The 21,746-nt window shown below is 53.0% G+C and overlaps 1 protein-coding gene across 4 annotated transcripts in view; it reads left to right on the top strand.

Moving 5' to 3' along the window:
- The first annotated feature begins 15,723 nt into the window (after positions 1-15,723).
- The window catches only part of STRA6 (stimulated by retinoic acid 6), a 30,709-nt gene continuing 24,686 nt past the window's right edge, over positions 15,724-21,746 (top strand). The window contains exon 1 of one of the 4 annotated variants that reach the window (XM_030814738.1): positions 15,724-16,071. In XM_030814738.1, the coding sequence (XP_030670598.1) occupies positions 16,066-16,071 (6 nt within the window). In that variant the 5' untranslated portion in view covers positions 15,724-16,065. Of the gene's footprint in view, positions 16,072-16,410; positions 16,630-17,375; positions 17,734-21,746 lie in introns of those variants that run through there. The other 3 variants (XM_030814742.1, XM_030814743.1, XM_030814737.1) reach the window with 3 other exon arrangements.

The raw sequence follows: 21,746 nt of genomic DNA, 5'->3' as shown, positions 1-21,746 counted from the left end.
CCCCTCCCTGCGTGGGTGACAGCATTCTCTGAGAACGCCGTGACAGTGCCTTTGTTCCCCTGAAATAAAAGAAAATCGAGCTACAAAGGGAAACCTCAGGTAGCTTTTAACGGGGCTCAGCTGCCTGGGGCAGAGTGTGTTTAAGCTGGAGGCAGTTGTCAAAGGAGGAGAAGGGGAAGCTGCCTGCAGTCCCCCTCCCACCCTCTACTCAAGGGGGAGCCCCCATGATCATGTTTACTCAAGGAAAAGGCTCTTCCAAATAGTGGCAGAGGAGAAAATCAATGTAAATTGATGGAGAAATGTAAAGCAGCTGTCTGCTCTCTGCTGTGTGTGTGTGTGCGTGCGTGTGTGCGCGTGCATGCTTGCGTGTGTGTGTGTGTGTGTGTGTGCGTATGTATGCTGGCGGTGGGCACAGCATCAGCAGAAACGTGCTGCCTGGACGGGGCTGACCTGCTCGGGTCTGAGGCCCAGAGGGTGGGGGCTGGGAGTCAATCTCTGGCACGTGCCTGCAGAGGGGCGCTGGTGGCTGGGGGAGGGGCGGCAGCAGAGTCTCTAACTCGAGTTAAGAGAGAGATTAATATATTCAATCCGCTCCAGGGTAATTGAGGGAACAATTGGAGTGTTTTTCTAAAGCCCGTAAAACTGCCTCATTTGCAAGGAGGAGCTGACTGGCCTCCAGTCCTCTATGTTTGGTGAAGCGCAGGAAAGGAGGACGAGGGGGAACCCCAGAGCCCAAGGGCTGGGACATCAGCCTGGGAGGGGCTGGCAGTCCTGATCTAACCTGTTCTCACCTTCCCCACCTCCCACCACTTTGTTGGTAGCAGCCCAAGCATTGCATTCTAGAGCCTCTCTTTCCCCACCTGTGAAATGGGCCAGTGACAATTCCCCTCACCAGGAGAGCAGAGGGAGTGGCAGAAGGGGAGGCTTCAGAAGATGAGGTAAACCAGCTAACCCAAGGGTCCAGCACTGAGGGGACGGGGCATGAACGAAGAGGTGCCCAGTTCCCCAGCCACGCCAGCCTCCACTCAGGCCCCCGCGCCGCACCCCTGAGATTAAACGGGCAGTAAAGAGTAAAGTTAATGAAATCCACATCGTGTGCTCTCCCCCCTTGAGCCATTCCAGTCTCCAGGGCAATAGAAATAGTGTACGCAATCGCGAGCAATAAAAGACATAATGAATTTAAAAGCAGGCCACGGGGGCGGGGGGAGTGAGGACGGAGTGCTTGGGCCTTAGAGGCAAGAGGATGCCTGGGGCTGGGAAAGCGCCGGCCTGGAGCTCCAACTAGAACTGGGACCAGAGACACGCAGGCGGCGGGGGTGGGGGGAGTGGGGTGGGATGGGGGTAGGGGTGGCCGAGGAGACGCTAGGCAAGCCGTTCACAACAGCTCTGTGGCTGCTCTCCTTTCCCCTCCACTTCTCCTTAATGAAAGCCCCCTAGCCATTGGGTGCCAAATTCACAATCAGAATCTACAGGCTTAGAGCCAGGTGCTCGGCATTTGGTGATTGCTTTATTAGCTTTTCTTCTCCTTTTTTCCCCTCGGGGGAAAAAAAAGGTGTTTTAAACGGAAGGAATTAAAAAAGAAAAAGAAAAAGAAAAAGAAACAACCTTGAAAGCGTCATTTAAAAGGCTCCTGGGAAACGAAATCGTTTCTATGAAACAAAACTGCGATTGTTGGGAAGAGGTAAACGCTGGGGGAGGGAGCCCACCGCACCCCTCCTTCCCCTTCCAGAGCTCAGAGCTGTGTGGGAGGGAGTTCCCGGCCTGCTAGCGAGGGAGCCCCCAGGATGGCTCCCGGAGCCACAAACAAGGAACCTTAAAATTTGCGTTTCCAGAAAGTTCATCCCCGGGAATTTCCAAAGTTTCCCTCTTGAACAGCTCTGCCAGTGGGGGATTGTCAGTAGACTTTCAGGGACCTCTTGGAGAGGGCAGTGAGGTACCCCTGAGAGCCCAGCTCCAGGCCCACAGCTGTTGTGGTCTCCCCACCCTTCCCAGCCCTCCAAGAGGCATCATTTTCCCCTAAAAATGTCCAGCTGAGTGACGTCTGATGGCCTTTTTGCCGGCTTTGGGCTGCACCTTCCTGCTTTCCTCACCCCAGGGTGCTCTGCCCAGCACCGAACAGACCACCCTTATTCTAGTCTGATGAACTCCCCCTTACCCCCGGGAAGGAGAGGCTCTGGGAGCTGGAGTGGCATAGCTCTACGGTCTCAAACCTGCCAAGAGGCGACAGGAGGCAGCGCTGAGGCAGTGGGACGAGTCTAGAGTCTAGCAGAGCTCTACCCAGAAAGGAAGCACCCTGCACCTCTGGGAAGGGCTGCTCCTCTGGCTGGCAGGAGCCTGGAAATAGTTAGCCCTCCAGGTGGGTAAATTCCCTCTGCAGCCCCTGCCTGCATGCTCCCAGCATCCACATCCTTGGGTCAAGGGCTCAGGGAGTGACCTCTATCTTGGAGCCTGTGATTGTGCATGCTGGAAATATTCATGGAGGACAGTCCCTCCCACCATCACCTCCCCACCCACACAGAGGAAGCTTGGGGACTGGAGAAGGGAAGGTGTTCACTGTCCATAATTTTATTGCTCAGGGGAATTGATTTAGTTCCCGAGTCTCCAGGACTAGGGAATGCTGTGACCAGCATTGGCAGGGCCATTTAAGGCTGTGTAACCCATGGGCCGTGGCTGAGAAGCAAAATGATTCTGATTCAAAGCCAGTCATGGAAGTCTGTTGAGCCCTGACCCTGGTCTCACACTGAGCCTTGTCTTCTGCTTCCTTCTCATTCTGGATCATCTTGATCATTGCATTCCTGCTCACCCTGCTCTCCAGCCCCTGCTCCACTGCCCCCCGTGACCATCATCAGTTCTGGTGGAAAAAAAAAAAAAAACCAGTGCCACACACTACACAAACTGGAGAACAACTTGTGAGCCTACAACCAGGTTCTGAATGGAATAGATTCAATTGTTGAAATGCCTGATCATAGTCAGGACTGAGGATAACTTGGGAGGGATAAAATCAATGCTGGGAAGGCTTCCTGGAAGAAGTGACATTGAGCCTAGACATTTGCATCTGGAGCCAGAAATCCATCCGTAGCTTTGATCTGAATATTGCTCGCTGACAGCCCGCTCTTGCTGGTGTCCTTCCAGCTGTGCCTTTGAGCCTCTAAGTAGCAGCACCAGAAAGGTGCCTGCCTTCCTTAGCCTGAACTGCTAGAGCGAGTTATCTGGAGCTGAAATAGCCCCTGTATCCTCTGAAGGACCCGTCTTCATTGTCTGCTCCCTTGTACTTCCTGGCCCTGCCGTCAGGGTTATGATTGCTGACTCTCCCCCCTGCCACTCTCCCCGAGGGAAGCGATTTTCCTCTCCCTTGAAAGCCATTTTCTTGTCTTGGCAGAAGCAGACATCTGACACTTTAAGAGGGAGTATGGCGGGGAGATGATGGCTTTAAATAACAGAAATTAGAGCTGCCGAGTTCGACTCAGCCATCTCGCCAGTCCCCTTTCCCCTCCCTCGCACACATTCAGAACTGCAGCCTGAAGAGCATCATCCACGTGGCCTGTGGCTCAGGTGGCCAGGGTATTCTGGGACCTGGAGAGCAGGGGACAGCTTCTCCCGAGTTCAAAGCTTTTGTGTGCCTAGTCCTGTGACAAACTGTAGGACACCAGGCCCTGAAGTCAGGGAGCTTGCAGTCTAAGGGAACAGAATGTTACCTAGGAATGCAGGTGACATGCATTTCATTTTACAAGCTCAGCACCCAGCACAGAGTTGGGTGTGCCAGAAGAGGTCAAAAGTATGTGTTGATTGACTGATGAATGAATTAATGGACAGAGGCCACAGTGGGCCATGTCAACAGGCTGAGTGACTGGGCAAGAGAAGCTGGTCCCTGGGTCCCTGGGTCCTTGGTCATCCTTGTAGTTATCCTGGTACATGCTGCCCTATTGCTTGGCCTAAACCACAGCTCAGATCTGGTCTTTCTCCCGCACAAACCCTGCACAAACCCCTCTGGTGTTCCCCACTGCCTCGTGAAATGAACATCCACCTCTGCTCTTCCCGGTGCCCTCAACTTCCTCCACTTTCTCCTATCCCCAGGCCCTCTCCTAGCCTGACAGTCCACCACCTGGGCTCTACTTCAGCACCAGACCAATGCACTGCAGGGAGAGAGGCACCGAAGACGGGCCAAGCGTCTTTGGTTGTCAACTTCTGGCTCCAACCTCAGCTCATCCTCTACTGCCAGCCAAACCTCTCCCTTCTCCTTATCCAGTGTATTGTGGACCCTCCTCCTGGAATACCCTCTCCAAAGCCCAGGATTGCTATCCCTAAGTCTTACCCACCTAGCATGCAGTCGGCAGAGTTGGCATTTAACAAATGTTTGATGGATGAATGAATGGATAAAAGGGTAAATGAAGGAATGAATGGGAAGATTCACCTCAAATGACCCCTCTTCCAAGAAGCCATTCCTAGGCACCAAAATCTGATATGCACACTCCCTCACCAGAACACTCCTGCCAGCCACGCCCTACAGGACCATGGATGATACCCTCACTATACCCAACTGTCTTCAAGCCAGGCGACACCCTGAGCTCAGGTGCTGATCACTTTTGGATTCTGTGCACTATTATACACTAAGGTTTCCAGGAAATGTTGTTGACATTAAATGGAGTCAAGCATACCTTGGGCCTGTTTCTCCACCTGTCAAATGGGCTACTACTTGCTCTACCAGCTTCTATCTGTGCTAGCGTGAGGCCTACTAGACATGCTGTCTGGTCACAGAACATGGCCATGGGGGAGAAGCCTCCTATATTTCGGATAAGGGCTAGACTCTCTCACCTGGGTCCTGGGTTGGGGTTGAGCCCCTCCTGGTCAGGGTGGATACTGGATGGGCTTGAGGGTGGGCACACAGAGGAGGCTTCTGTCCCCTGGTCACTTGGGGCCTGCTACAAAATCTGGTGAGAACGAGGTTGGGAACTGAAGGGTCTCAGGGGACACTAACCCACAGGGCAAAAGAAACCCCACTCAGTTGGCTCCCTGCTCTGTGTGGCCTTTGCCCCATTTTCTGTCTGCCCCTTCAAACTGGGACTCCCATGTCCATTCTCAGACTGCACATTCCTCAGACTGAACATGGCAGTGTTGGGAGCTCTGCTGCTCTGCTTAGCTCAGGACAGGGGGTAGCCTGGCGTATCAGGGAGGCCGGGTCTTGTGCCCAGTGAGCCCAGAACCTGAACTGGGACCTGGGAAGCACCTGCCTGCAGCCTGGGGAGCTGGGGCTCTGGGCATGGTGACATCAGTTCTGGCTGGCCAGCCCCGGGAGGGCTGTCTGAGATTGGAGGCTGAGGGTCCCAGTGGATGTGGAAGGCCACACTGTAGGCCAGGCTTCCACAGTGTCGGGCTGTGGGGTCAGCACTAGCCTGGAGCAGAGCCAGGTTGCCACAGTAGCGGTACAGGTGCTCGTGATCCTGAGCCTTTGGGTTCATGCGAGGTTGGTCTGGCCTCGGGTAGATGGGGAAGATGGCCTCACCTACCTGCTGGGCTGCCCGTCCCGAGGGTTCACCCAGCCTCAGTGCCTCCACGCGCAGCTGAGCATCGTGCTGCCCGTCATTCTTGCAGAAACCTGGATAAGGGAACACCGGGCTCAGAGATGGTCTCAGGTTTCTCTGCATCTGCCAGGGGACTAGGAGGACAGGCAAGGCCCTGGGGAAACCTGGGCTTCCCAGACTTTGAGTCAAAGCCAAGCAGTCTTGGCTAAGATTTCCCTGGTAGGCGACTCCCTCCTAGGCCCCACCCATGGCTCCCTCCCTTTGCTGATGCCCAATCCAAGCCCACCAGGCAGGGGTGAGGAAGGGAGGGCTTAGCCTGTAGGATATCCTAGGTCCTGCCACCACCCTATACTCCTAGACTGGGGAAGAGTTCAGCCTGCCCCTGATTTATGGCCATTTAAAGTCTGGGACTTGGTTTCCCCATTCCCTCACATCCCTCCTCCTCCAGGCAGCCTGCCAGGGTGGCCTCAGTCTAGGCATGGATTTCCTTCTCATTCCAGCTCACTTTACTTTTCTCTGCTTGGAGTTCCTTCCTTTCCACCTGCTCTGGAAGTTCCAGAAGGCAGGGCCCAGGTCCCCTCATTTCTGTCCACCCCGACATACTCACAATCAAGTGGGGCTCAGGGCCAGGCACACAGGGCTGAGTATATTACTTGGTGTAATGTCCACTGCTCAGGACTGGTCCCCAAACCCGCTGTGTGCTCAGCACTTTTACATTTACAAAGCCATCTCTCATCTGCCCTTCTATTTCCTTCTCACCTGACCTTGCGTGACAGGCACCAGTGTCCCCATGCCACACTGAAGGAGGTGCGGGTCACAGAGGCCCAGAATTTGCCCAAGGTCACACTGACAGAGCTTTGGGATGCAGTCTGGAGCTCTGATCCCACCCCTCCCAGTTCTCCTGAGGCTCTCTGGGGTCCCAGAGAGGGGCTCAGGCAGGAGTTCCAGAGTCTTTCTCTCCCCCAAACCCCACCCCTACTTCATACCTTTGGGCAAAGTAAAGATAAACTTGCTCCTGGTGAAGGTGAGACTCTGGCCAGGCTCCTGCTGCTCAATGACATCAGTGACAGCAGAGCAGGCAGGGAAGGGGTCCCCATCATTCACTTGCAACTGCACCCCAGCCCCAGAGCCCACCTGCAGGGGGTTCTCTGCTGACAGTCTCAGGGCATATCTACCCACCTCATTAAACCCCACGCTCAAAACTTCGAACTCCAGATCCAGGGTCTTCTCCTCGGCCTTCAGCCTCTGGCTCAGCAGGGATGCAGAGACCCAGGGTTCAGGCCCCCTGAATGCCATGGCCACTGAGAGACCAACTGCCAGGCTGAGCACTGCACCCTCTCACCCACAGCCCAGCCTGGACCCAGTCTGAAAGCCTGCAGGCTGGGCGCTCAGGGCCACTCCCCACCCACCTCTGTTTGTTTGAGGAGAAACCAGGTAACAAGGCAGGAAGCTGGGCCTGACCCAGGGAAGTTTTGTTCCATCGATCCCTTCCTTTTAGCATTTGTTCCTTCAACAAGTATTCCTTGAATACCTACTGTGTGCCAGACACTATTTTAGGCACTTGGAACCCAGCAATGAACCAAACAATAACTCCAGCCCTCTGAAGCTTATCTTCTAGTGGGGGAGGTGTGTAGAGACAGACAAAAATAAACACTAAATATGGAAAATAAGTAAATTATAATGTATGCTAGAAGATGTTAAGTTCTATGGAAAAAATTAGAGCAGGGTCAAGGATGAAGATTCTGGTGTGGGGAGCTCATGGGTATGTGGTATCCAGAACTTCCCATTCTGGGAGAACATGTTCATATGCCTATTCTTTCTCAAGAGTTCTTGACTTGGGGTGTGGGGGAGTCTCAAGGGAAGGGAGACAGTGTCTATTCTCAGGGAGCAAGCCCTTAGCTTACCTTCTTTTTTTTTTTTTTTGAGATGGAGTCTTACTTTGTCACCCAGGCTGGAGTGCAGTGGCAGGATCTTGGCTCACTGCAACCTCTGCCTCCCAGGTTCAAGCCATTCTCCTGCATCAGCCTCCCAAGTAGCTGGGACTACAGGCATGCGCCACCATGCCCAGCTAATTTTTGTATGTTTAGTGGAGGCAGGGGTTCACCATGTTGGGCAGGCTGGTCTCGAACTCCTGACCTCAAGTGATCCACCTGCCTTGGCCTCCCAAAGCGTTAGGATTACAGGCGTGAGCCACCGCACCCGGCCTAGTTTACCTTCTTAATCAAGACTCACAATGTGAGGCACAGCTTCACTTTGCAGACAGCCCAGAGCCTCTTACACCAAAGAGTTATCAAGCTGGAATCCATTCTCCCTGACTCTGGGTCTTGGTGTTACCCAATGGGAGATGGGAGATTCAGGACTCCCCTCAGTAAGAACTATCTCTACCATCACCACTACCACCATCACCATCACCATCACCACCACCACCACCACCTTCACTGTCATCACAATTATCACCACCACCACCATCGCCATCACCACCACCGTCACCACCACCACCAGCATAGTCATCACCACCATCACCACCATCACCATCACCATCACCACCACTGCTACTGTCACCACTACCATCACTATAACCACCATCATCACAGTCACCACCACCACCGCCAGCAGCAGCAGCATCACCACCATCACCATCATTACCTCCATCGCCATGATCATTACCCAATATCATCATCATCAGCCTCAACTCTTTGTTGAGCAGCCGCTGGATACCAGGCACTCTACATGGCCCTGTGAGTAGATATAATTATTCCCCCTTTTACAAATGAAGAATCCAAGGCTGAGAGAATGTCAGGAAATTCATCCAAGATCACATGGCTAGTGAGTAAGTGTTGAGATCTGAACCTCAGAATTCTATCTACACTTACCCCTACTAAACATGTCCTGGGACTGGCTCAAAGATTTAAATGTATTATATTAGGGAACTAGGGAATTCTGTACCCTAAAACTGTAGTACAGTTCTGAGTCTAAAGAGAACATTTATAGACAGCATAGATTTCATTCAAAAAAAAGCTCACTTGAAGTTACATTGACTGAAATGCATCACTTTCATAAAGTAAAAGATACCAAGTCTACAAGTGGCATTGGCCAGGCGTGGTGGCTCACGTCTGTAATCCTAGCACTTTGGGAGGCCGAGGCAGATGGATCACCTGAGGTCAGGAGTTCGAGACCAGCCTGACCAACATGGTGAAACCCCATCTCTACTAAATACAAAAAGTTAGCTGGGCATGGTGGTGCATGCCTGTAATCCCAGCTACTTGGGAGGCTGAGGCAGGAGAATCACTTGAACCCGGGAGGCAGAGGTTTCAGTGAGCCAAGATTGTGCCATTGCACTCCAGCCTGGGCAACGAGCGAAACTCCATCTCAAAAAAAAAAAAAAAAAAAGTGGTATTGGCCAGCCCAGCTACGGGTCCCAATGTATATAGCAGGCTTCCTCTGCAATGATTAAAATTCAGTTTCTTCAGATGCCCCAGGGAGAACCTGAGGCAAAGAGTTCTAGTCGCCTGACTTGTAAGTGAAATTCAGGAGATCCCTTCTGTTTGGGTGTCAGTGTGTCCATCTGTATGGTTGGGGTAGTGGGGCAGATAAGTCATCTCTCAGCTCTGAAAGTCTGAAATTCTGTAATTCATGTCGGGAAAGACCACAATATGGCCATTTTGGGGACAGGGTAGGTGGCATCGACTACCTGGAAACCTTTGCCTCAGCGGCTGGGCATGGTCACCCAGTGTGGGTCTCGAGGCGGTGGTGTGCCTCTGCCAGGTCTGAGGTCTTGGAACTTAGTGACTCAGTAATAGCAGCTCTCTTCCCTTGCATATTTGAAGTGACCCACAGAAATGTTACAAGATAGGAGTCCAGTTGCTTCTGCCCTAGGGCCAACCTTTGTGCACGCAACCCGGCCCCATCCCCTGCAAGCAGGGCCCACGCTCAGGATCACGCTGGTTTATCCCGAGTCCCTTCAATACTTCCCTCATACCCCTTGTTCTCCCTTCTTTCCCTCCCTCCAACTTTTTTTCTTGTTTTGTTGAGACCGAGTTTTGCTCTTGTTGCCCAGGCTGGAGTGCAACGGCGCGATCTTGGTTCACTGCAACCTCCGCCTCCCGGGTGCAAGTGATTCTCATGCCTCAGCCTTCTTGAGTAGCTGGGATCACAGGCATGCACCACCACAACCGGCTAACCTCTCTCCAACTTTCTACAAAGAATCCGAGGTGGCACTTTGGCCTTAGCAAGGTTTTAGGATCCTCCACCACCCAATGTCCACACCCACTCCTATTTCTTGCCTCCCCTCCCCCATTATCTCTGGGGAAGGCTTACTTTTTTTTGGTATGTGTGTACGGTTACTTTTTAAAAAACAATTGTAGTCAAATACACATAACATAAAATTTACCATCCTAACCACTTTGAAACGTGCAGCTCAGTGGTGTTAAATAAATTTACATTGCTGTGCAACCAATCTCCAGAACTCTTTTCATCTTGCAAAACTGAAACTCTACACCCATTAAACAACAACTTCCTCTTCCACCTCCCCCCAGCTCCTGGCAACCACCATTCTACTTTCTGTCTTTGTGAATTTGAATACTCAGTGCTTCACAGAATTGGAATCTTGTAGTATTTGTCTTTTCACGAGTGGCTTATTTCACTTAACATAATGTCCTGGGGAAGGTTCCCTTTTGCTCCAGGCCAGATCTGCCCTTTCTCACCTCCCTACCCTTGCTGGTGTGATTTCCACTACCCAAACTGCCAGCTCCACCCGACGGCAGCCCTACTCATCCTGTAGACTGGCTAAAAGCCTCCTCCCCTGTGACCCGCGTTAGTGACTCCCTTCTCCATCCCATTTTGCATTTTCCTCTCCTGTCTCAAATGATGACTTGCCCACACAAGTCATCATTCATTGCTCTGAATGTTGTTTCAGGAATCATGTTTGTGTGCCCAGGCTGGGTGAGGGATAGGTGCCTGGGAAATGGTTAAAGCATTATGGATGAATAAATGAATGAATGCATGAATGAATGAAGTGATGAAGAAATCCAACCCAGCTTCTACTTATGCAGAAAGGAATAAGAGTTCTTTTGGCTATTTCATTTGGATTCCATCTGTGACAAGCAAAGACCATTTGGGCTTTTGAGTCAAACTTGGACTCAGAGATGCAACCTGGTGCCTCAGTGGGCAAGCAGGTGGTGAGGAGGGAGGGTAGCAGTGTTGGAGGGTAGGAAGCAGGACAGGAGACGGAAACCCTGATGCTCAGGCATCTCTGGGTCTGGCCTCAGTTCTATGTAGAAATCTGGAAATGTCAACGAATTTCAGCAAGTCAGGGCTGGATGGCACACCCATTTTACAGAGGAAGAAACTGAGCCCAGGGCCGCAGGGCAGCACCAGATCCCTCCTCCCTTCCCAGGGTTCTCTCTACTCCTGGCTGCCTCCCTGATTCAGCCTCCCACGGTTTTTTAAAAGTTTAAACTCCAGGTGAGACTGTCTCTAGGGGGCAGGGCCTGGTTCCCCAGAGGGGGTCAAGAAGGGGTAGGGGATGTGGGCTTGGGTGAGGGGAGGGAGGCAGGAAGGGAGCAGCCTTGGAAGGCGAACTTCCAAGCCACCTTCCAAAGTCCCAGCGTGAAAGACCTTCATGGGGCCCCCCAGTCTTCTTTCTTCTCCCAACGAATGGCCACTCAGAGGCCGCTGGCTTTGTTTGGAAGAGCCAGGGCCTATAATTAGCCCACCTAGAGGGCCCCCTTCCTGCTTCCCACAATGGCTCCTTTCAACCTCCCCCGCTGACACACCCGCATGGCCCCTGAGGGCTCTGAGACCCCTATCTTCAACGATCCACCTCCAACTCCCTCCCCACCCCCACTTTACTTCCTTCCTCTAGGCAGAGCTGAATCCTGGCAAGCAGGGAGCCCGTGAGTTCTCTGGAGCCAAGGACCTGGGGCTGGGACTCATCTCCTTCCACAGGCGCAGAATCCGAGGTGCAGAGAGAGCAGGTGGGTAGTGAAGAGATAGACCTCAGGTCTCCTGACTCTTGGGCCACTGCGATCACGCGATCATCACTGTTCCACCCTGGGCCTTCAGCACCCAGCCTCCTGCAGCAGCCTCCCTTCCCCCACAGGAGAACGTCACCCCAGGCCCACCTCCCACTCCCTTCCCTTCAAGTCCACAGTGCCAGAGGCCCACAGGGTGACAGGATCACAGGCTCAGACCAGCAAAGGGAAGGATGGTAGCCAGTCTCCCTCCATTGCACAAATGGAAAAACTGGAACCCGGAGCACGGAGGGGCCTGCAGGGGCCAGGGAAAAGCTTCCCCACCGCCCTCTGAAGGTTGGCTGGAAATCAACAAGAGGCAGGTGAATAGGAGGAAAGGTGTACACCTTTATTAACATGTACACAGGAGCCTTCAGAAGGAGGATCCAGAGATACAGGGAAAATTGTCCATTTTTATACTGAGTTTCAAGGACATATGGACAGCTGTGTAGCGATATGATTGGACAAAAAGGGCAATGATCGAATGTGAATAGACCGAGTGGGGCCACCCAGCCTGTCTGTCTGGATTTCTTCCTGGCCCCTCTGAGCATGCATTTCCTTCTGGGTGTGGGTATGGGGCAGGACTTTCCGGAATGGAGGTCTGACCTACAATCAAACAAAGTAGGGATGAGAATTTTTTTTTTTTTTTTTTAGAGACAGGGTCTCACTCTCTCGCCCAGACTGGTGTGCAGTGGAGCGTTCGCGGCTCACTGTAACCTCCGCCTTCCAGGTTGAAGCGATTCTCCTGCCTCAGCCTCCCAAGTAGCTGGGATTACAGGTGTGCACCACTACCGCCCGCCTAATTTTTGTATTTTTAATAGAGACGGGGTTTCATCATGTCGGCCATGCTGGTCTTGAACTCCTGACCTCAAATGATACACCCAACTCGGCCTCCCAAAGTGCTGGGATTATAGGTGTGAGACACCATGCCCCACCTAGGCCTGAGAATTTCTTTGTGGCCAGTTTTTACACAGAAATTGGGGAAAGTTAGAGTGTGTAGGCTTTATGGCTGGCTTTGGGGAAAAGGGGTTATGATTTCCATGACCTGCCTTGAGGAGGAGGGATTCTCTTTTCTACGTCTGTCCCTGGGGGAGAATGGGCCTGAGACACAGGAGGGCAGGAGAAGGCTAGAAGGTCACTTTTGCTTCTGAGGCTTTCATTTTGGGGTGTTATTTTCTGAGTTCCACCAGGCTGCATTTGTGGCCACTCAGCTAGTAAGTAGTAAAGACAAAATTAGAAGCCTCATCTCTTCCTTCCACCGAGGGGCCTGGCTACTTTGAAGCTTTCTGCCATGAGTAGTAACTGTGATCCTGTCTGCCACGCCAGTGCCATTGGATGGCACACCTTTAGTCTCTTGGCCTCCTGCTCCAGGCTCCAGCACCAAGCACTGTCAGGAAAGTCTTGGGCCATCCCTCAAGTCCTTTTGCTCTGACCTCCAGCTGAGCAGGAGCTGGAGGAGGGGAGCTAGGGCAGCATCAGTGATCCCTGGGCTTCCCTTACAGCCCTCCTCTGCCAGCCTTGCCTTGGAGGGGCTAAAGTTCCTGGTCTGGCGGGAGGGAGAGGGTAGCCTTACTGCTCAGCAGCACTGACCTTTGCCTTCATGTGCCCAGTTGCTTGGCTGCTCCACCAGGCTCTGAAGGCACAAACCCTGAGACGGTGTCCAAGCCCAGGGCCCTATAGACTCTGTGGATCCTGAGACCAGCGCCACTCATCCTGCAGCACTGGGGACAGACAGAGCAGGTAAGGCGGGAAAGAGGGCAGGAGATGGCAGGGGCAGCACTGAGTCAGCACAAGACAAGGCCCAAGATGAGCGATTTAGGCATGGCCTGGGCTAGCTTAGAAAAGGTGCGGCCTGAAACCTTCAGGAGGAGAGACGCGAACTTCACAGCCAGACTGGGGAGTGGGGAGCAAAACAAAGAGCACGAGAGAGAAACAAAAAGGAAACAACAGAGAGAGTGATAGAGAGAAACACAGAGTTAGACAGAGAAAGGAGGATGAGGAGAGACAGAAGGAAAGTAGAGAGAGACAGAAGGAAAGTAGAGAGAGACAGAAGGAAAGGAGGGAGACTGAGTCAGACACAGAGAAGGTGAAACAGAGAGTGGCATACCAGGGACAGGCAGAGAGAGTGATGGACAGGGGCAGAAAGGCAGACAGGAGGACAACCAGATAGAAAGAGAGAAAGGGGCCGAGCACTGTGTCTCACGCCTGTAATCCCAGCACTTTGGGAGGCTGAGGTGGGCAGATCACCTGAGGTTAGGAGTTCGAGACCAGCCTGACCAACATGGAGAAACCTCGTCTTTACTAAAAATACAAAAAAATTCAGCTGGGCGTGGTGGTGCATGCCTGTAATCCGAGCTACTCGGGAGGCTGAAGCAGGAGAATCGCTTGAACCGAGGAGGTGGAGGTTGCAGTGAGCCAAGATAGCGCCATTGCACTCCAGCCTGGGCAACAAGAGCCAAACTCCGTCTCAAAACAACAACAACAAAAAAAGCCAGGGGCAGATATTGACAGACAGACCCAGCAGTGGGCAGGGGTTGTGCTGTGTTATCAGACAGAGTATTGAGAGGTGTGTCCCAATCCTGCCATTTGGCTTAATCAACATTTGGGGCCTTCCCTCAATCCCAGAAGTAGTCTCCCAGCCATAGAATGAAACGGAGTCCAAGCTCTAGGAAGGAATGTTCTTGGGGGGAAAAGCAGTGAGGTGTGTGTGTGTCTGGGTGTGTGTGTGTGTGTGTGTGTGTGTGTGTGTGTAGTAGTGGTGGTGGGGAATCTCTGGCAAAACTTCCCCTAGGTCAGTCACTGACCCTGGCACATCATGTGGCCTCTCTGGGCTTAAGTTTCTTTTGGATGTGTTGGAGTCTGGGGTACAGCAGGAGTCTCCTTCAGCCTTATAATCTGGACTTAGCTAAGGCTCTGTCTTTGGCACTAACTTACTGCTCTATTCTACTTAACTCATGACTTCTATCTCATAGTCCAAGATGGCTGCCTAAGATCCAGCTATCACAACTGTTTTTCACCCAGCTAGAAGGAGGAGGGGGTAAAGAGAACACCTCTCTTTTTAAGAACACAACCTGGGAATTATGCTCAACACTCATTTTCCAAGTCACTGGCTAATACCTAGTCTAAGGGCTACATCTAGCTTCAAGGGAGACTGGGAAGTGTGCAATATTGGGCTGGGGACGGAATCAATTTCACACAGCTCAGTGATGCCTTCACAGCTCCTTACTCACAGCAGGCTTATTTAAAAAGAATTACACATGCAATATGAGTTTAAAATATGCATTTCAAACAAGTGAAAAATCCTCCTTCATTCTCCAAAATTCACCCCTCCCCCAAGTGTGACCACTGTGAACAGTTTGCTGTGTGTCTGCCAGATTCACTTTTTATGTATACACACATACATACACATATGTCTACCTAGTTAAAGAAGCATAAAATGAGATCACGATTTATGTATTGTTCAGCAACTTGCTTTCTTGGTTACTGTTACTTGGCAATATGTCTTGGAGGTTCTGCCACGTCAGTCCACAGAGAATTACCTCATTCTTTTTATCAGCAAAATAGTACTTCAGCGTGTCAACTTATCAGCATTGATGGATGGATACTGGGGTTGTTGCCAATTATTTTTGCCATTACAAACGGCCTTGGGAATTTTGTCTCCATATATATGCACGCAGACATTCCTTGGGAATGGATTCCTAAAAGTGTGCCAAAGGTTAATTTTCTCTTTATGTGGGTTTAACCCTTCGGAACTAAAAATCCTTTTCTCCACGGACAAGATTGTGATCAGATCCAAGCTGGCTGGCTGCTTCCCTGTCTCGGCTTGAGCTGCTCTCTCTCTCCCTCTCTCCCTGCCTCCCCTGGGCAGGCCTGGCTCTGGCATCGTCCCCCTCTCTTCCAGGGTCTTTTACTATCATTGGAAGCCAATCTCACTTGCAAAAGCCTGTGGTCCCACCTTTTTATAGATGGCACTCCCTTTCTCCTTCAAGGAAGAAGAGACTGCCTCGCCAGGGCCCTTCGCCTGAGAATTTAGGGCCCCACTTCTTGGCCTGGGCTTTATCTACTCCCTCCCAGCCCTGCTTGCCACAGCACCTAGTTGGAGCACCCTCTGAGCACCATTTCCTTCCCCAGTCTTGTTTGCATCCCTGCAGGATGCCCCCTCTAGGAAGGGGAGGGAGGGGCAGGGAGAGCCTGTGCTCAGGTGAGGGGGGATGCAGCCGACTGTCCTGCAGCGTTGTAGGTTGCAGGCTTGTACTTGGGGTGAAGAGCAGGACTCCAGAACCCCAGCCTGCCCGTGAGGAGTGAGAAATAGCAGAGAAAGCTCCAAGGGGGGGCCTTTTTCACTTCCCCCGGGAATAGATCATACCTGGAATTCCAGCCCTGAAGCCCCGTGATGACTCCCCTTAGCAGTGGTCAGGGCCCTCAGCCCAGCTGGGCAGCAGCAGGATGCAGATCCTGTTATTAAAAGCCGAGCTGGTGGTTCCTCTCTGGCAATTCATCAGGCAGTGGCCCCTGGGAGTGATGGATGGGGACAAATGGAGGTAAGTAGGGGGTTCCTCAGCTTCTCTAAGGCCACATCTGGGGAAACTCAGCCATCAAAACCCTGTGCAGGCTTCTCCACTGAGGTGACTCTGAGGGCCAAGGAGATCAAGTTTCAAGCAAATGGTTTGGGGGTGTGGAGAGGCTCTACCGCTGGAGACAAGCCACCCTGTGTGTTGTGTGGGGCCCCAGCCCCTGCTCTGCGCCTGAGCTGGAGATGGGGGTGGGGTAGGTTCCTCTGATCCCGGAATCAAGGGCGGGAGGTCTGTGAGGGCAGGAGGAGGGGCAGAGCCAGACTAGGGAAGTGGGGAGCTGCCTTCCGGGAGGAGCAGATGAAACACCTTTTAACGCAGGTGCTGGGGACATTGCTTAGGGCCAACTGCCGAGACCACACAACCAGCCACCCCTCTAGGATCCCAGCCCAGCTGGTGCTGGGCTCAGAGGAGAAGGCCCCGTGTTGGGAGCACCCTGCTTGCTGGAGGGACAAGTTTCCAGGAGTGATCAATAAAGGAAAGGAAAGAGACAAGGAAGAGAGAGGTCAGGAGAGCGCTTGGTTGGAGGTAGGCTGGAGCCAAGTCTGGGAGGCCAGGTGGGATTGGAACAGGTCGGGGAACAGCGAGAAGGCACATGGGGTGAGGGGTGGTAAGTGAGCAGGAGTCAGAGCCTAGGGGCAGGAAGTGAGCAGAGTGATGGGCTGGAGCAATTCTGATGAATAAGTTTGGAGACCTGGGGAGGGCTGCCCTCTGGGGACACTGGGGGGCTAGCAGGAGCTCCAAAAGGCAGGAGACATTCGCAGAGTCCTGTCTAAGTTGGATCTGACTGCCTGTGGGCAAGAGGTTGGTGGAAAGCCCTGTCCTGTGGTCAGCAAGGGAACAAGGAGAGAAAAGTCAGGGGATCTGCCCAGCAGTCAACGTCCTCAGTGAGGAAGGAGGGCAGCACAAAGCCTACATCTCAAGGCCACACCATGGTGACCACCCCAGGGAGGAACGTGCTGGGAACGGAGAATGTGGGGCTCTTATAGCTGGGGAATCTTCATGGCCTTGTGTCTAGTCCTCTGAAGGCAGGAAGCCCTCTGTTGCATCTTGATGTTAACAGCCTCTTCTTGATTGCCTCCCTTGATGGGGGCCTCACTTCTCTAGAACGCTACCTTTGTTCTGAGCTGAAATCGGCCTTCCCTCCTCCAGGTCAGTACTAGCCTAGCCCTCTGGGAGGGAAAGAACATGCTGCTCCCCTGGAAGAGCCGGCTACCCTCCTCCTCCTCACCAGTGTCCACCCTCATACCAGAGCAGCCTGGTCTAAATCCTTTATGTTATGATGATGCTGTTGGTGAGGGGGGCATGAGAATTGCAGGAAGTGCACATCAGATGGTGCTTCTGACCCTGCCACATGGCAGGGGAGGTAGGAGGTAGAGAGACAGGAGGTGGAAAGTCACCCATACTCTTCCTGCCGTGAGCACGGCAGCCAATGACACTGCCTTCCAGCCCGCTGTGTGGAGTGAGACTTGGTCTGCTGCCAGAATTAAGCACGTGTGTGTGCGAAGGGCAGTTGGATGTGTGTGTGAGTGTGCTGCGCCGCTGAGGGCACACCCCAAGCTCACGGGCCCACATGAGGTTGACTCTCTTGGCTGCTTATTCATGGACTCTCAAGGGGACTGGGCTGCACAGGTGGGCACAGTGGCCATCCCCCCACTCCTGGAACGCCTCTCTTGGGTGTTCTCGTCTGTGCTATGGAAGTTGGGGGTGTTCCTGAGGTTTGAGTGTTGTAAACTATTGGGTTTGCTGCTGGACTCAGAGTCAAGGGCTGAGATGGGAGGGTGGAGAGCAACGGGGGTCTCCGGCCTTTCTGCAAATGCTCACAGGCTTTTGAACATCTTCTTCCAATCTGTGGTTGATTTGCCAGAGTTTGAGTGCCCTGAGGTGTTGTAGTGGTTCTGATGTGTTCCTGAAGGTCTGGGGGTTCTTGGGGGCAATACTGAGGTTGCAGGGGTTCTTATGGCATTACTGAAACTCAGAAATGTTGCTGAGATTCTGGAGGTTCTCTGGGAGATCTGGGAGTCCTTGAGGGGATGTTTCTGAGGTTCTGGGGATGCTGCTGGCCTTCCCCATTCCTTCTAGCCTGCTGTTAGCTTCTTCTAAGCTTAGCACTTTGCCCTTTGAGGATTTGATAATCACAGGCTCCTGCAGAAATGCACGTGGGCCTCTGTTCCTGGATGCAAAAATTCCTCAGGTTTAATCAACTTGAACAAAAACATGAGAGGAAGGAAGCCCTGTCCCAAGGCCTTCACGGGCTAGCTCCAACCCGAGGGGCATAGCAGCTCTGTGCCAAGCCCAAATGGCAGATGGCCTTCATTGGCTCAGAGTCCAGAAGCTTTTTAGGACCTCCTCCCATAGGGAGCAGGGCTTAGCCACCGCCAATCTGTGCCCAGTTGGGAGTCCTGCTGGCTTGAGCTGCTCCTTGGATACTGGCATCAGCCTCATCTCAGTGCCCACGTGGGTTCATGCTGGCCACAGCAAGGCAGCCCTGCCCTGACCTCTACGCTGCTCTCTCCTTGTCTCTCAGACTTCCCTTCTTGGCACTCCTGAGACACGTGTGAATTCATTCTTGCTACCATTCCAGATCTTCCGAGGCTTCAGGGCCCTGCTCCCAGGCCCCCTCCTCCAGGGAGCCTGCAAGACTGCCCAAGCCATCTCCTCCTTTCCCTCCCCGCTCCTCAGCCTTTGGCAGTTCTGTCTTTTGAGCACTTTTGCTCTCCAGCCCGTCCTCTCCTGAGGGCAGGGCTGGACCTTCCTGGGTATCAGTGCCCCTTTAAAGCCAGCTCCAGAGGGCAGTCCCTTGACTCTGCTGCCCAGGCCTTTGAAGAAATTCTTCAGGGGCACATCATTACCATCCTTCTCTTCCTAACACTTCTTGCCTCCTGCTGTCTGCCCAGGTAGCATCTTTCTTAACAGCTCAGAGCCAAGCCTCCCATTTTGCAGATGGGAGCTCTAAGTGATTCTAGCCCCAAGCTGAGGAGTTACCCTGGGCTCAAGAAGTGGGCTCACCTTGCAGCTTGAGCCACACGGCCACCTGCTATCCATGGATCTTCAACCCAGCCTGCCCACCCTGCCCACACCACTGGGCAGGGCAGCTGGGGGCCAGAAGGGGGCAGGTGGGAGGCAATGGGGGCACCTAGGAAGTCACAACCACTCTCTGTGACCTTCTTGTTACAACTGGTTACTGGTGTGCAGGGAGGGAGGCCTTGCGGGGAGAGTTCACAACTGGAGAATCTCCAGGCCAGATTTGAGAGAGGCCAGTAAGACCCATAGAGGGGAAAAGACTCACTCAAGGCCACATAGCCAGTCCCAGGGTTCAAATCCAGCTAGGTGGCCTCCCCAACCAGGCATTCTCCACTGCCATGCAGAAACCTGGCCCTTACCTCTGGACCTTCCAGCTGTGCCCTGGCCAAAGTGCCAGGCACAAGGCTGCCCTCTGCTTGCTAGGCCCACACCAGGGGAAAAGGACAAAGCTCACCATTTCCTCCCCTCTGCTTAGGGCCTCCCTTGGTGGCCTCTGTGTCTCCCCATGAGGAGGGAGGTGGTATTGTTGGCACTGGGCTCTCCGTGGGGGGTGGGGAAGGGACTGTGCCTGGGCTCGGCTGGGGTCCCTTTCTGCCAGCCTGGCTGCAACCCCTGGGCAGATGGAGGCTCCTTCAGGCAACCTGATTGCCTTTCCTCAGTGCCTGATATGGTTTGGATATGTGTCCCATCCAAATCTCATGTTGAAATGTGACCCCCAGTGTTGGAAGTGGGGCCTGGTGTGTGGTGTTTGGGTCATTGCGGGGTATCCCTCCTGAATGGCTTGGTGCCCTCCCCGTGGTAATGAGTGAGTTCTCGCTCTATCAGTTCATATGAGAGCTGGCTATTTGTAAGCACCTGGCATCTCTCCTGCTCCCTTTCTCGCCAAGTGTCCTGCCTGACCCCCCTTCACCTTCCATCACGATTGTGGGTTTCCTGAGGCCCTCCCCAGAAGCCGACGCTGGTGCCGTGCTGCTTCCTGCACAGCCTACAGAACTGTGAGCCACATAAACCCCCTTTCCTTATAAGTTACCCAGAGTCAGGTTTTCCTTTACAGCAATGCAAAACAGATGAACACAGTGCCCAACTGGTACCTCCCTCTCTCCCCTCAGGTATCAGCTACATACCACCTTCTCAGTGAGGCCTTCCCTGACCACCTTGTCTCAAACAGCCAACTCCCGTCTGTCTCTCTTCTCTTTCCCCACTTCACTTCCCCTCTGGTGTTGTCTCCCCTAAGCCCTACCACACATCAGGTTCCATTTGGTGCAGGGCTTGACTCATCTTGCTCGCTGCCAAACCAGCCTGGGGAAGGCAGAGTTAGGCTTCCTCCAAGGAAGAGGTTGGGCTGGGCGCAGTGGCTCACACCTGTAATCCCAGCACTTTGGGAGGCCGAGGCGGGCGGATCACCTGAGGTTGGGAGTTCGAGACCAGCCTGACCAACATGGAGAAACCCCGTCTCTACTAAAAAATACAAAATTAGCCGGGCGTGATGGCACATGCCTGTAATCCCAGCTACTTGGGAGGCTGAGGCAGGAGAATCGCTTGAACCTGGGAGGCAGAGGTTGCGGTGAGCCGAGGTCGCGCCATTGCACTCCAGCCTGGGTGACAAGAACGAAACTCTGTCTCAAAAAAAAAAAAAAAAAAAAAAGGAAGAGGATGGTTTCTTTTCTTTCTTTCTTTCTTTCTTTCTTTCTTTCTTTCTTTCTTTCTTTCTTCTTTCCTTTCTTTCTTTCTCTTTCTTTCTTTCCTTCCTTCCTTCCTTCCTTCTTTCTTCTTTCTTTCTTTCTTTCTTTCTTTCTTTCTTTCTTTCTCTTTCTTTCTTGTTTCTTCTTTCTTTCTTTCTTTCTTTTCTTTCTTCTTTTCTGAGACGGAGTTTGCCTCTTTTGTCCAGGCTGGAGTGCAGTGGCACGATCTCGGCTCACCGCAACCTCTGCCCCCCGGGTTCAAGCGATTCTCCTGCCTCAGCCTCCCTAGTAGCTAGGATTACAGGTGTGCACCACCACGTCTGACTAATTGTTTGTACTTTTAGTAGAGATGGGATTTCGCCTTGTTGGCCAGGCTGGGTCTCCAACTCCTGACCTCAGGTGATCCACCCGCCTCGGCCTCCCAAAGTGCTGGGATTACAAGTGTAAGCCACCACACCTGGCCAAAGGGCATGGTTTCTGATAGGCAAGGATGTCTAACCCCTGACACCGCTGCCTTGTAGAGGGAGTGGGCTCCTTGTCTGGAACTGGACTCCAATGGTTGGGGATGAATTTAAAATCAGATGGGAGTTAGTTGCTCCCTAAGGTAACAGTCTGAGACCCCTGAGCAGGGAAGGGCTTGCTGGGCTGTGGTGTGGGCACGGGGGCTCTGGGAAGCCCAGCTGGTGAACCTCAGGGCACAGCAGCCGCCTGTATAGGACAGGCCCACAAATGAATACTGGCTGCCAGAACAAGCAATGGCTTTGCCAAGCTCAATTTCTAAAGTCCCTCTTACCCAAGGGCCAGGCGCTGAGCATCAGGGGAAGGCAGGAGGAGGGGCGAGAGGGATAGAGTCCCGCCCTCCGGAAGCTCACACCCGCGCCTGGAAGGCAAGTTTCCTGCATCCCTGGGATCAGAAGGGCCAGTGTGGGCTCCTGCATT

This window comes from Nomascus leucogenys, chromosome 6, assembly GCF_006542625.1.
Source record: "Nomascus leucogenys isolate Asia chromosome 6, Asia_NLE_v1, whole genome shotgun sequence".
Classification (NCBI taxonomy): domain Eukaryota; kingdom Metazoa; phylum Chordata; class Mammalia; order Primates; family Hylobatidae; genus Nomascus; species Nomascus leucogenys.
This window is presented reverse-complemented; position numbering and strand designations above follow the sequence as displayed.